Genomic DNA, 14,935 nt, shown 5'->3' on the forward strand with positions numbered 1-14,935 from the left:
CTGAAAATTTGGGACACCTGCTTACAAAAGACTCATCAGTAAGATCATCCGTCATATAACATGTGTCTGACTAACATAATGGCATATCTTCCTTCAATAAGTCCCTTCAGAATGTATGGAAAAGACATATTTTACTTTTTTTAAAAATACATTAACATAGAACCTTTTGTATTTTCCACATGCTTAAAATTATGTTACCTAGAGACTGCTCCAGTGGCCTAGTGGTTAGACCGTCCACTTCGAAAGTGGGAGGTCATGGGTTCGAACCCAGACCGTACCTCACTAGGCATTCAGCATGAAGAGGGTAGTGTTAGGACTGGTCGGCCTGGTATCAGGATAATGTGACAGGGTTGGACATCATGTTACATGTCTGCGGCATGATGCCCCAGTGCTAGACATTACTATAAACTGCCACACTGCAGACATTGTAGCAATGACTGAAAAATTGTTAAAGCTACATTAAAAATCCTAATCACACATAATGCCAAGATGCTTTTGTATTCCACATGCCTTCCCACGTGTTATTAGATTAACTGCTTTAAGAGAAATAAATATTTATCAGTCTGTTTGTTCATGGCATATTTGGGAGAGTCAAACACAGTGCTTATTTTTAATTCTTGCTGAATCATTTGCATCGTACATCAAATTAGAACATGTTTTATATGGTTAAGAGTCAAATTTTCCATATTGAAAAAGTTATTTCACAACTGTCCAAACATAACTTAAGGAAGTGTTCTCTGGATCTTTTTTCTTGAAATAAATTTACGAATCTTAGTGTGAATAATAATAGAGTACCTGCTAATTATGAGGTAGTCCATATTATAAGGGGGGTATGACATTGTATTCCATTTAACTAATAATATTATATATAAAATAGCTCAATATAAGGTGACCTTACCAACGAGGTGATCCATTTTTATGAACAGCATTATTGAGAGGGAGTGGTGTAATTATATTAGTGGATGAATATCAGAGTTTTCAAGATTATGACTATTTAATTGTGCTTCATCATTTTATGTTGACTGGTTTTTCCATTTTTCAACTGGTCCATGTATAATGTTAAAAGAGTTAGTTGAGTAAAGTCAGGAACCAGTAAAACCCAAAAAGAGCAGTTGCAAGATAACAATATAAAAGTCTTGTACTAATATCTTTAACTCACCTAACCATAAGACCTAATTACTAATTTTTGAGTAATTGCAAGTAATGTGACTGTTTTTCATATATTTTTAATTTAATCAGTTACAGTCCAAAATACTTTGTAATCATTATTACTATTTGTTACACTGTGGTCACATTTTCAGGAAGATAAAACATATACACGTGCTAATAAATACTGAGCTTTTAACAAATTTATTTTTGGTAGAGTATGCTTCCTTTGCCTATTTCATAATGTGATGTTTCTGAATGACTGTATGCTTATAATAGGGTTCCAGTCAGTATATTTTCCCTTGAAACAGAAACTGTTTTTTATAGTTTCACAATGGCAAATCATTAGGGCTTTAGAGGGGAGATAACTATTTGATATGTTCATTGTTTAGACCTATTGATAAAACTTTTGTTACAGAATTTTAACAATTTAAATCTTTTATCTTGCAGTACTTTGTGATCACGTATATATTCATAAAGTCTTTAGTTCTAGCTTTTTAGAACTAGTATTTGTCACCATATAACCAGTATTCCGCTGGTATTATGTTAAACCCTAACACATACCACTTTTTTTTATATTCAAAACTGAGTTAAACTAGATAGTAATAGTTTGCAATTTTTGTGGTTTAAAATAGTTTTTTTATTTTATGCTATCACATGGCTAAAGGTTTATTTGCAGTGTGCACGTTACTTTGGTCAATGTACTTGAAAGGGTACTTGTTCCATTAGTGATCTACAACACATGAGATGATGACATTATGAAGCAAATGCAGGTTTTTCTTCAGGATAAATTAAAGATTTTTAAAATGCTTCGTGTGTAGATTTAAAGTTTCTATTCAAAATGTTTGATCATTTCATTTTATTACTGTGGCTAATATTATGTGTTTAGGCTCTCATAAACAGTAACAAGAAGCTTTGTAAAATTTAACAAAGAATTTATTTTCCTAGAAAAACAAGGTAAAATATGAAAATTAGAACTTATGGTTTTAAAAATCAAATTCAAACAATCCAAGAATAATCCAAGAATTATAAATTATTAGTCCTAATAATAAAATGTTCTAATGAATTTAAGTTTGATACCTGATGAAAATCCAAAATGGAAGGTGATGACGTATACTGTAGACAGTATAGTACTGACATGTCAACAGTTCTTTGTTGTACCAAGGAAATAATATTCTGGTGTTTGAATTCCAAATAAAATTTCAATAAATGTCTTTGTCCAAGAATCCCGTATGAGGACAAATATTCCCAGGGAAAACTGGTCACAACAGAAAAAATACCACCATGAAGTCAAATTGTTTAAAAGCTCAATTGTGGTAAAACCAGAATTTCATAATAAAGGCTATTACACGTACACCCAGTACAGCCTCGATTCCACCCTAAAATCCCAAAGTAGGAACGAATAAAAAAAAGGAAAAGAAAGTTGTTTACTTCAACTGTTACATATTTTGAATCAAGGTCAGGAACTGATAAAAAGTTCTAATATTAGGTGTTTACAAAATTTAAAACTTACAAACCAACAATTAAATTAAATATAAATTAAATCCAATATACTTAACACTAAATAGTAGCAATTTCAACAGTTTTGTGCATTCATGATTACATGTTGTGAACTGGTGCAGAGTCTACTTAGTATCAATGTCTTAGTCCCATTTCAGTTGAATTTACGGAGAATTTTGTTGAGGTTTAAACCATAATGCAGGAATAACTGTCATAGGAGTGACAGCTGCATTAAACTGATATAGTATTTGCTAACACTCCCTTAAACAGTTTTAAACATTTAAAGAATGAAAAACCACAATGATATGAAAGTGTACATAACTTAGTCATTTCATTCATCAATTTGTAATTTCCAGCATATTTGTTGCCAGGGGCCCCTACCATTGTCATCTTGTTCACATTTGAAACTAGTGGGGAAGCTGTCCATGTAAACAGCCATACTGTTCACTGACCTATTTTAGTTTCTAGAACAATCCATTTTCTGTAAAAAAATTGTCTTCTGCATTCAATATTTGCAATGCCTAGTTTTGATATCTCTTTTTTTTAAAATTGAACAAAATGGTGCAAAACTCTTACATGTGTTTAAAGAAATTTAACATTCAAAGTATGGAAATTTACAGAATTTTTCATAGATTAGTGAAGACACTGAACTATGTCACATTTGTTGTTTGAAAAATAGACTTGTCCTTGCAGATATAGTGACCATGTTAGTAAAGAAACCCGTGTTTGGTTTGAAATGCAGAAAGGATGATAATTTTGGACTCACCTGCAGTGAGAGGTTTTACTTTTATAAATTAATAAAAGAAATAACTTAGTTTTTCTTTATATTTTTTTAAAATAGATCCTGATTTCTTTTTTAGTTTTTAAAATTTGTAGGGGGGTATACACTGCTGGTAGTGGCAGGTAAGTGAATACTATACCATTTTTAATCAATGCTGTGGTATTTATTTATTTTATCTTGTTTAACCTATGACTACATTTATTTTCAGAAATTATTTCTTGTTTCATGATACAAATATAATTTTTAAAAAAAATGTATTTCATTATGCTGTCAGCTTTGATCAAAATTTGCATTATCTGTTTAATGTGTGTGTGAGATTTGGATTTTTAACATTTAAAAAAAATTCAGTCATACATACATGCCAACCATTACACTTTTGGTGTAATCATTACTTTTTTTTTTCACAAAATTACGGCTTCCTTAAGATTGCATTTGGATTGTGCTTTTTGCTACATTAAAAAATAAACAAGTTTTTATTTAGAAAATGCTAATTGTGACCTGAGGACAAGTAGTGAGTGGACTATATATTGTTTATCTATAAATGATTCATTTGTGCTATAAGATCTCAGCAGGGTCAGTTGTATTATTGCTGTGTCCAGTATTTCTTTTGGGCTGGAATTTATTTATTCAAATTATTTAATTGAGAAGATTTTTGTCCAGACATACAAAGTGCTCAAAAATAACATTCTTGGAAATAGAGCCTTGGATTTATAATGAAATTCAAATTAGGATATATTCTTGGATTGTATTATTGTGACTCAACAAAAGACTGTTGGCACATTGCTAAACACAGACCATCACAGACACATCAACACTTCCAGCAATGGATTTAATTTGCTTACCACTAAAGTTTATTCAAAACTTTAATCAGTAGGACTTGTGTTAGAAATTCTAAGATTATTTGGGATTTATTCTCAATACCAGAAGTTCTTTTTAAATTTTTCAGTTTCTGTATTCTCTGGAAAAAAATTATTTGTTGAATTTTATGAAACATTTTCATTTTTGCTCTTTTCTATTACTTAATTTAAGACAATAGAGTCGTAATAATTCTCATACTACCTTGCACAAATTGTTATAAATTTAAGACAAGACAATTTGTGACACTTGCGCATCCCTATGATCTGGGAGTCAAGGTTACAGTCATAGAAAATTTGCATTAAAATTGTGGCTAATGGTTTGGGTTTTTTCTCTTTTTTTCTTCTTCTTATGTTTCTTAAATTTCATGGATTTTCTTCAGACTTAAGATGGCTCAATATGATTGTTGTTGTAGGGTTTAACACCATTTTTTAGCACACGATACGCTATACATGGCAGCCAGTATTAATGGTGGAGGAAGAACCCAGGAAAACCCCGGAAAGAACCACCGACCCATGAGAAGCTACTGGCAAGCTTTCTCACATACCCATGTTGGCTAAATCCAAGACTCAAACCCATGCAGACAGAGGTGAGATGAAGATAATAATTAATTTTGTGACGTTCACTTTTCCTTATGGCCATAGGGTCAAGGTCAATATCATAGAAAATCTGCATTGAGGTTTTGGGTGAATGTTTCCTTTTGTTTTGATTTGTTTATATTTCCTAAACTTCTTGATGGATTTTCCTCATGCTTGGGATGATTCATAATGAAGCTAGGACAATTTATTCTCTGATATTCTTGCTCAACTTTTTGACCTTGGGGTCAGGATTAAAAGGTTTACAGCCCTTGTTTTTCTTTAGTATAGCGAATCGTATAAAATTTTTATTTTATTTGGGGAAACAAAATATCCATTGGATCAGAAGCACATGTTGTATCATTTATATTCTAAAAGACCTTTTTGTGACTCGTGCACCTAAACATGCTGCCATAGACATTCAGTATTAGGTATCTATAACGATGTAGATAACAGCATCCCAATTGACAGTGGTCATATAGTCAAAATTTTAACAGGTCAGTGCTTAATCATATTATGAGCTTATTACCTGGCTGCCTTCTGACCACATCCATGGACAATAAAAGTATTGCAGTGATGTGAGTGTACCATTCTATACAGGTGCTTAACCTTAAACTTTCATGATCTCTGATAATTTTGTTGTTGCTTCAACAGCACTTTTAGCACAATTATGTGCATGTCCATTTCTCCCAATGTCCATCTACTTACTTACCATCCTTGTATGTGTTTCCATGCTAAATAAAAGGTTGAATGAGCAGTGCGGTTTATCTCGTACAATAATTATGACACTTATAAACTGTCATATTTAAAGTTTAAGCTTAATTGTTTTTTGTGTGTTTTGATATATTTGACCATTGTTTTATGTGTGTTTGATACATGGAACCTTTGTTGGATTTGTTTTGATATATTTGAACATTATTTTGTGCGTTATGATACATTTGACCACTGTTTTAAGTGGGTTTTGATACATTTGACCACTGTTTCATATGTTTTGATACATTTGACCATTATTTTATGTTTTGATACATTTGTACATTACTTTGTGTTTTGATACATTTAACTTGTTTTATATGTGTTTAGATACATTTGACCAATGTTTTATATGTATTTGGATACATTTGACCATTATTTAATGTGTGTTTTGATACATTTTACCATTATTTAATGTGTATTTTGATATATTTGACCTTTATTTAATGTGTATTTTGATACAATTTACCACTATTTGATGTATGCTTTAGTACATCTGACCATTATCAAGGATAAAATGTTAAAATATAATTCATCATGACATCATTATTAAGGATTCTTTTGATCTTATTAGCGATGAATAAAGCAAAAGTAAGAAATTGTGCTGCATGTTTTTTGTCCACCTGTGCTGGATTTTTATACAACTTTTTTGGGATGATTACCATCTGTTGAAGAGTGACAGTCATTACAAGCAAGACTGTAAATTCTAAATTGTTTCTTCTTTCAGATTGAAGTTCATAAGAACGAAGAAGATGGACTAAAAATTTAGCTTGTTTGGATGTTGTGGAATATAGTAAATTAGCTTCATGCTTTCTTTTAAATAGACCAAAACTGAATTATCATTTGTGAATAGAAGACACAGAGGATGACAAGGAAGCATTTTAATTTCAGCATATTTACAACCATTCAATTTTAATACTTTTAATGCATACAAGATCAAATTGAGATGGGAAATGCAAGTTCCAAATCCAAAAAGAACAAGCGACCAAATATCATTCAACAAGAATTATTCCAGGCTGTGAAACATGGGAACTTGCAATTGCTAATGGATTACAGTGCAGAGTATGACCTCACAAGATATGCAAGAAAGGAGGGGCAATCTATTTTGCATGAGGCCGTGATATCTTGTCAGCTTGATTGCTTGAAATTCCTGCTTTCTCTTGGCATTCCAGTTGATGACATTGACAGTGTGTTAAATACCCCACTGCTGTGTGCAGCTAGCACCAAATCCTCGAAGTCCAAGTTAGAATTGATTGAGTATCTCCTAAAACTGAAAGCAGACATCAATGCCAGGAATATATGGAAGAGAACTCCATTGCTGGAATCGATAATCAGTTTCCAAGACAATGTAACACAGATGTTGATTGAGGAAGGAGCAGATACAGATATAGGAGACAATGATGGACTCTTGCCTGTCCATGTATGTGTTTCATACAGAAAACCAGAGCTGTTAAAAATCCTTCTCGAAGCAGGTGCCTCAGTGGATGGACAAGATACCAAGGGTAGGACAGCACTTTATTTTTCAGTACTTTATGGATACACAGAAATGTTGCCATTGTTATTCCAGTATTGTTGTGATGTCAATTTACCCTCCTCTTTTGGAACACCATTGCAAACTGGTATTGTCAAATGTAATGCAGATATAGTGAGGTTGCTTCTTGAAAATGGTGCTAGTACCATAGATAAAATCACAGAGAAGAGATCTGCCTATTCCAGGGCTTCCAACCTTCTTGAGTTGGCCACCTTGATTTTTCATCAAACAATTATTGATGGACGGCCTTTAAACTCTGTTGGCAATTTCCAGCAGAGTCTTAGGGTCTTGTATCTTATTTTGAAGGCTCATGGAAAAGAGTACCAGATTCGACAGAAATTTCTTCAACCCTTGTTTCAGTCTCTGCACCAGCTTGTCATATCAGAGCCCAAGTCTTTCAGCCTGGGAAAAGAAATACCTCGTATTAAAATGTTGCTGCAGGATTTGATCAACAAACTCTGCTTACAAGGTTCGGTAGAAATCAGGGGTTCGGTCAGAGACTTCATCAAGACACTGCCAGAGGGCAGCACCTTCACTGCAGGTGGAAATGGTACTCTTCAGGAGCTTTGCTGTCTAAAAATTAGATCAATTCTTATGCATAATGGCAAAAATGTGATTTGCAACGTTGGTAGGTTGGATATTGTTCCTGTTCTGAAAAGAGTTTTGCTGTTGAATGAGTGAGATCTTTCTTTTTTGTGGGTATTTAAACCAAATTTAAACCTTGTATGTTTAGAGAAGTATGTTTTATAGCAAGTGATGGAACCAAACATGATCGATTAGAAAGTACAAGCAATTATTTTTATTCTGTAACTTAAAGAATACAAGACATATTTAATGAATCAGTCAGTACTAAATATGTCTTGCAAGGAAAGCTGAAAATTAGTCTGATGTATCTTTCACTTCCAGAGTACATGTATTAATCAAAAACTGTTTGTCCTCAAAGTCCAATAGCATGATATGCAAGAAAAACACAAAATTTTGAATGAATGTCTGTGTGTGTGTATGTATGTATGTATGTATGTATATATGTATGTATGTATGTGTGTCTGTGTGTATGTATGTGTGTGTGTGTGCATGTACATGTATGTATGTGTGGGGGGTATGTGTGTACATGTACATGTATGTATTTATGTGTGTGGGGGGGCATGTATGTGCATGTAAATGTATGCATGCATGTATGTGTTGGGGGGGGCATGTGTGTACATGTACATGTATGTATGCATTTATGTATGTATATATGTATAGGAGTTTTAAACACCGCTGCACAATCCTGGCAGTATGGTGCCAGACAAGGGATGAATGGGTGGGTGCGTGGATGGATGCAATATGGTGCTGGACAAGTTAAGTTATTCTACACAAGGCATACAAAACAAAGATAAATGCAAATGATAGTAAAATCCTTAAAATCCAACAAAAATTTAATTAAGTTTTTGTCTTAAATAGAAGATCGTCTTGCAATGCATTTCAGGGCAAGCATTTGCCTCCATTAGTTGCTTCTTACTCAAACAGGAGCACTAGTCAGGTCCATTTGACATTTCTGTTCCTACAGAAAGGAGGGGAAGGGGGAAGTCTAACAGGTCTGGACATTTGTTTCATGGGTTCAAAATGAGACTTCTTGTATTTAACCAATAAATCTTTTTATCTAGATGCAGACATATATCTTGTCTCATAATGTACTTACAGATCAAGGTTGGTGCCTTAACTTTCAACTGTAGAGAGTACTAAAAGATAAAACTGGTCTGATGGCTCATTATGAGAAAGCACAGTGCTCACTTAGTGAATTGAGCATCTTTGACTTGTGCTTGTGTAGCGGCCACCTAATTATATCCTACTTTACTGTGTAGTATCTAAGTCATGGGTCTCAAACTCAAACCACCCTGAGGGCCACATGATGGCATTTTTGATGGCTTAAGGGCTGCACCACATCTGCACTCTTGCATGACATCTTGTGACACTAATAATTTTGCAGCTGCATGTTTGAGACCCCTGATATAGGTGTTACAAGTAAATTCTGGCTTGTGCTGAACTGTAGTGTGTATATTAGCCTGTGATTGATTTCCTACAGGCTTGTTTTATCACTTGCATTGAGGCCTTTGAAGATAGAGGCAATTAAACAAGGTAATCCACCAACTGGCCAGGTTGACCCCAGTTTGGTCTGGAATGTCAAGTGAAATTAGCTCCCTTTGAGTGAAGTACGAATATTACCTGAATTACACCAGCATTTTGCTGAATTATACTTGACATCACTTTCACCAGTATGTGTGTAACATGGTCAAATCACTATGCATGTACTGTCAGTTTGTTAGGAATTCACATTCTACATTTTCTACCTAAATAAGAAGAATATTAATTATTTTTATTCCTCAAGCTACTTTGCAATTAATGAAGGATTTTTTAAGACAACATTTGATTTGGTTTTATTAAACTTAAAGCTGATTGGATAATTTGTTTCCTGAATTCAAGTTCTGACCCACAGTCACAAAATTATGGTCTCCACATCATAAGGACTCCAAGTCACAAAATTGCCTGGACTCCACAGTTATTAGAACCTTTAGTCACAAAATTGCCTGGTCTCCACAGTTATTAGAACCTTTAGTCACAAAATTGCCTGGTCTCCACAGTTATTAGAACCTTTAGTCACAAAATTGCCTGGTCTCCACAGTTATTAGAACCTTTAGTCACAAAATTGTTATGTCTGTATCAAGTTATAAGGACTCCTTAGCATTGCCTTGTCTCCACCTTGTTATAAGTCACAAAATTGTCTTTTATCTTCAGTCATCAGGACACTTGGTACGTAAAATATTGTCTTGTCTCCCTGTAGTCAACATAACTCTTGGTAAAAAAACAAGTCTTGTCTCCATGTAGTCAACAGGACCCTTTGTCAGAATTAGTCTTGTCTCCATGTAGTCAGCAGGACCCTTAGTCAAAATTAGTCTTGTCTCCATGTAGTCAGCATAACTCTTGGTAAAAAAAAGTCTTGTCTCTATGTAGTCAACAGGACCCTTAGCCAAAATTAGTCTTGTGTCCATGTAGTCAACAGGATCCTTAGTCAAAATTAGTTTTGTCTCCATGTAGTCAACAGGACCCTTAGTCACAAAATTGTCTAGACTACATGTAGTCAGCATGACTCTTAGTAAAACATTGTTTGACTCCATGCAGTCAACAGGACTCTTAGTCAAAAATTGTCTTGACTCCATGTTGTCAACAGGACCCTTAGCCACAAAATTGTTTTCCATCTAGTCATTATAGTCATAATTACAAAATTGTTCTCCACTTAACCATCAGAACCCGTAGTCACAAAGTTGTCTGAACACAAAAATATAACACATACAGAAGACAAAGAAAACAATATTAATAAAATTCTTAAATTTTGGTCTTGTCTCGTATGCTTTGAATGCACTTAAGTTTAGTGAATTTTAAATATTTGAAATCTTGAATGGTAGGTTAGATTTTATGCTGAAATAATTTGATGATTATGCTGCCTAATCATTTCTTAGCATGTGGTAGAGGAAAGAATCTTATTAACTGTTAAGATCTTAGTTACTATTTTCTAAACTTTATGAAATTTCAGAACAAACTGCAAAAATGGCATTTTGGAGAGTGATGTTGAACATGCTGTTTTTTATGATGTTGATACAGTTTTTCTAAGTATTTTCATGTACTTATTCAGGGCATGAAAATGTGGTCCCAGGGTAAATTGTTGCGGTTGAGTGTGTACCAGTAATGAGAATGATAAAGTCCTTAGTGAGCAAGTTCATCTTTCAGTATTTATAAATAAATGTATTGTATTATGTAACTGTGTAACTGTTTTGACAGAATTGTTGGTGACTTAATTACTTTTATGCTAAATTATCATTAATCTGTGATAATATCCATGCTTTATATTTGTAAGTAAACAAAGTCCTCCAGATGTTTTTTCTTGGAAGAAAATAGATAGGCACATGCTTTGCTGTTTCCAAAGATTTTCTTGATAGCAGAAGTAGAGTCAGATTTTCACCTGTGGTAGTTTAGAAAATCAATACAAGTCGGCTATTTATTCCAGTTTATTCATGAACTTTTAAAACATTTGTGAAAAAAAGGTTTTCAAAGATTTTAAAATTATTTTTTGTTATACTTTGAAAACACTATCTAGCATTTTTAGTAGTCTATAGGCACCTAGCTGGGCTTAATAGTCACATGCCCTTGGAAAAGAATAATTTTAAGGCTCAAATTAATGTGATGTAATGTGCCTCTGCGTATGACAATCTTTTGAATGCATTATAAGCAGTATTGCCAATTTTGTCTTGGTGTTTTATGTGTATTACAGAATCATATGAGTGCAACTAGTCTCAGTTGTCATTGGATTGCCATGAAATTTTGTACATGTTTTTGTTACCATAAGATGTTCATATTAACATGTCACCATGTTCTTACATTTCTGTAAGAGTTATTGCCCTTTGTGTCCTGCAGCTGAATCCTCTGTAAGACTTGTGGTGAACTCAGCCAGTCTTGCAGTTTTTATGGATCATTGTAAATCTTGGTACATGTTATGGTCATCATCTAAATAAATGCATATTAACATATCTTTGCTCTTGCAATGTTTATTAAAGTTATGTCCCTTTTTGAGTTAATAGCTGCATGCAATGACTGAATTTTATAAGTGAAACCACTCTTAATGTCCAGTGGATTGCCATGAATCTTAGTATATGCATGTACAATGGTCATCAGAAGACAATGTGTACTTTGTCAATTGATGGTACCCACAATTTTTGAAAGAGTTGTGCACATTTTTTTAACTAGACTCACCTCCACTATGAGGTTTAAGGGTACAGAAGAGGCAGGAGTATAATTTGTAGGCAATTGTTCAACTTCCCTATGTATTTTTGTATGTGTAGCAATATTATTTAAAATATATTTTATGTAATGTGTACCTGATATTTAAATTTTATATGTCTTGGTTTGGTTTAATCATAATTAATATAATTACAGGACACTTGTGTCTTAAGTCACTAAAAATGTGAAGGCATTAAAAGCCTAAATTAATCTTTCATGTAAAACTGAATATCCTGTTATATAGTTCAATATTTTTTGTATACTTGATTTTATAGATACATTGCTTATTTGAAGTTTTCGGTACTTCCAGTTGATTTTGGTGACTAAAGAACAATGCACTGTAGATGCAACTTAATTTAACTAAAATCTAAATAATTATTAATATTCTCCCCCTACATTATTTTCTCATTATCTTCGATGATGTCATTTTTAGAAATATGTCTGTCGTCATATATCTGATAGAGTCTGTTGTATACAACTTGTAAACTGTTACATTGACAACTTATACTTTATATTTACCATCTGCACTTTCATAAATCCATCTGCAGACAACATAGACTTTGATCTGCTGATGCACGATGCACTGGCAAACCAGAGTCTATTGTTTATTCTGCTTATTACTACTAACTTACTATTGCATACACCCAGAAATGCTGATGTATAACGTGCCAACAGATTGGGTCTGTGCAGTTTGCAGTTGGACTCTACTTAGAGTATGGATGGTATATACCTTAGTGTGCATTATACTGTGATGACGTGCATGTGCATTAAAGGTTCCTGACCTGAATTAATTAGTGTTAATATTGCCTAGCTTGCTAAAATATTGTATATAATATATTTGCGGATATTTCTGTTCATGATCCCAACATATAATGTATTGACTCAACCAGTGGCACATCAGTTATAAGTGCTATATGTAGCTTGAGAAGCAAGTAGATAATAGTGTCCAGTTATTAAAAGGAGAACATATATTTCCAACGCATTATATTGAAATGAAGATCTTAAAGGCAGAAAATGAGAATACTGGTTGAAAGCACTGTTGCATGATATTTTATTTTATTAGTACAATAGTTGTAATGGGGGGGGAGGTATTATAGCAGGCTGTATCATGTAATTCCTTATAAATTAGTATACTGTATGTAATTGATTATAAATTGGTATACTGTGTAGCTTCCAATGACTTATAATGTGCATGTACTGTATCATGTAATCATTATAAGGCAGTCATGCTGTTAAGCTGTAAACTTAAGTGGATAATATTACCGTAATCTGAGCGAGTACTATAATTGTTTTGTAGCTGTATTTGTCTTATGATAATGTGCATGGGCATTAAAGGTTCCTGACCTGAATTAATTAGTGTTAATATTACCTAGCTTGCTAAAATATTGTGTATAGTATATTTGTTGATATTTCTGTTCATGATCCCAACATATAATATATATACTCACCCAGTGGCACATCAGTTATATGTAGCTCGAGAAGCATTAGATGAAAGTGTCCAGTTATTAAAAGGAGAACAGGTATTTCCAACACATTATATTGAAATGAAGATCTTAAAGGCAGAAAATGAGACTACTGGTTGAAAAACACTGTTGCTTGATATTTTGTTTTATAAGTACAATAATAGTAATGGGAGGGGCAGGTATTATAGCAGGCTGTATCATATAATTCATTATAAATTAGTATACTGTATGTAATTGATTATAAGTTGGTATTCTGTGTAGCTTCCAATGACTTATAATGCGCGTGTACTGTATCATATAATCATTATAAGGCAGTCATGCTGTTAAGCTGTAAACTTAAGTGGATAACATTAATCTGAGTGAGTACTATAATTGTTTTGTAGCTGTATTTGTCTTTCTCATATTCATCTCAGTTTGTTGTAATTATTCAATGTTATTTAAATGAGAATGTTTTTTTGTCATTTAAAAAAAATACTATACAATGCCTTACACTTGATATTTAATATTCTTGTGAATTGTTATTAAATAATCCTGTATTTTAGTATACATGCATAGTAACAGTTTGAAAGATGGACATTTATATTAGGTCTTCTGCAAACATTATTGATCCTGATCTGAAATTGCATAATGTGCCAGCAGATCATTGCGCGTCTTTTCTGTTATGATTAGCACTCCTAACAAAGTAGATAGATCCAGATCTACCACTGTATTATGTGCAAGCAGATCATGGCCTGAGAAGTTTGCAATTTGTATTTAGTGTATAAAGAAGTATCTGTGGTAGTTCTAGTGGTCTCCATGTAGGTCCATTACCCTGTTGTATCATTGGAAAGAGCTTAAGCTCAAAAGTGGATGGTTTTTAATTGTAATATAAATTGATGTAAATGTTTTTGTAATGACAGAATTATACTGCTTAATTTTAGGGAGTAATTTAAATTATATTGTATATGAATCATTAAATTGCCTTAATCACTGATAAAATTCTGTTTGTCACTTTATCAGTATAATTTTGATATAATTCAGTATAAGTTGAATATCATTTAAAATCATTATGTACTAATTTATTTTCAGATTGGTTGTTGTGAGTCAGACTACAAATTTTGTTGAGTTAATTAAAATGATCAGTGTTAATAAAGATCTTTATTTGCTATTTGTATTACTTGTCTTATTTTGCAGTTAAATAATATTTGTACATGTATTGTGTTATTATCAAAGCCTAAGTACTCTGTCCTAAATAATATTTGTACATGTATTGTGTTATTATCAAAGCCTAAGTACTCTGTCCTACCCTTTATATGCCTGCCATAATGTGGAGCATATTATGATGTTGTCCCTTTCTTTGCCAGTTTGTTTTTGCACAGTAGCTTGAGTTGTCCACTAGCTAAGGTTACCAAACATTGTAAATGGCTTGCACATGGCTTAAAGAACCCATACAGGTTTTAGGGTCAAAACCTCAGTCGTACAGTCAGCTATTCTAGAAAGCTATTACAGGGTTCTTCTAGTCACAAGTGCAAGTTACCCACAA

At 33.0% G+C, this 14,935-nt stretch overlaps 2 protein-coding genes across 2 annotated transcripts; one reads left to right on the top strand and one right to left on the bottom strand.

Annotated features, from left to right (window-relative positions):
- The first annotated feature begins 5,926 nt into the window (after nt 1–5,926).
- On the top strand, nt 5,927–14,558 carry LOC149774187 (uncharacterized). The gene has a single exon (XM_089945689.1). The coding sequence runs from the start codon at nt 6,554–6,556 to the stop codon at nt 7,817–7,819; it is 1,266 nt and encodes a 421-aa protein (XP_089801815.1). The 5' UTR covers nt 5,927–6,553; the 3' UTR covers nt 7,820–14,558.
- LOC149774188 (uncharacterized) lies at nt 8,848–10,824 on the bottom strand. Its single transcript, XM_089945690.1, has 2 exons — nt 9,811–10,824; nt 8,848–9,687 (listed from the first exon to the last, which is right to left on the bottom strand). The coding sequence occupies exon 1, from the start codon at nt 10,372–10,374 to the stop codon at nt 9,910–9,912; it is 465 nt and encodes a 154-aa protein (XP_089801816.1). The 5' UTR covers nt 10,375–10,824; the 3' UTR covers nt 8,848–9,687; nt 9,811–9,909.
- Nucleotides 14,559–14,935: the final 377 nt, after the last annotated feature.

This window comes from Sinohyriopsis cumingii, unplaced genomic scaffold, assembly GCF_028554795.1.
Source record: "Sinohyriopsis cumingii isolate HCF-2022 unplaced genomic scaffold, ASM2855479v2 utg000400l, whole genome shotgun sequence".
Classification (NCBI taxonomy): Eukaryota; Metazoa; Mollusca; class Bivalvia; order Unionida; family Unionidae; genus Sinohyriopsis; species Sinohyriopsis cumingii.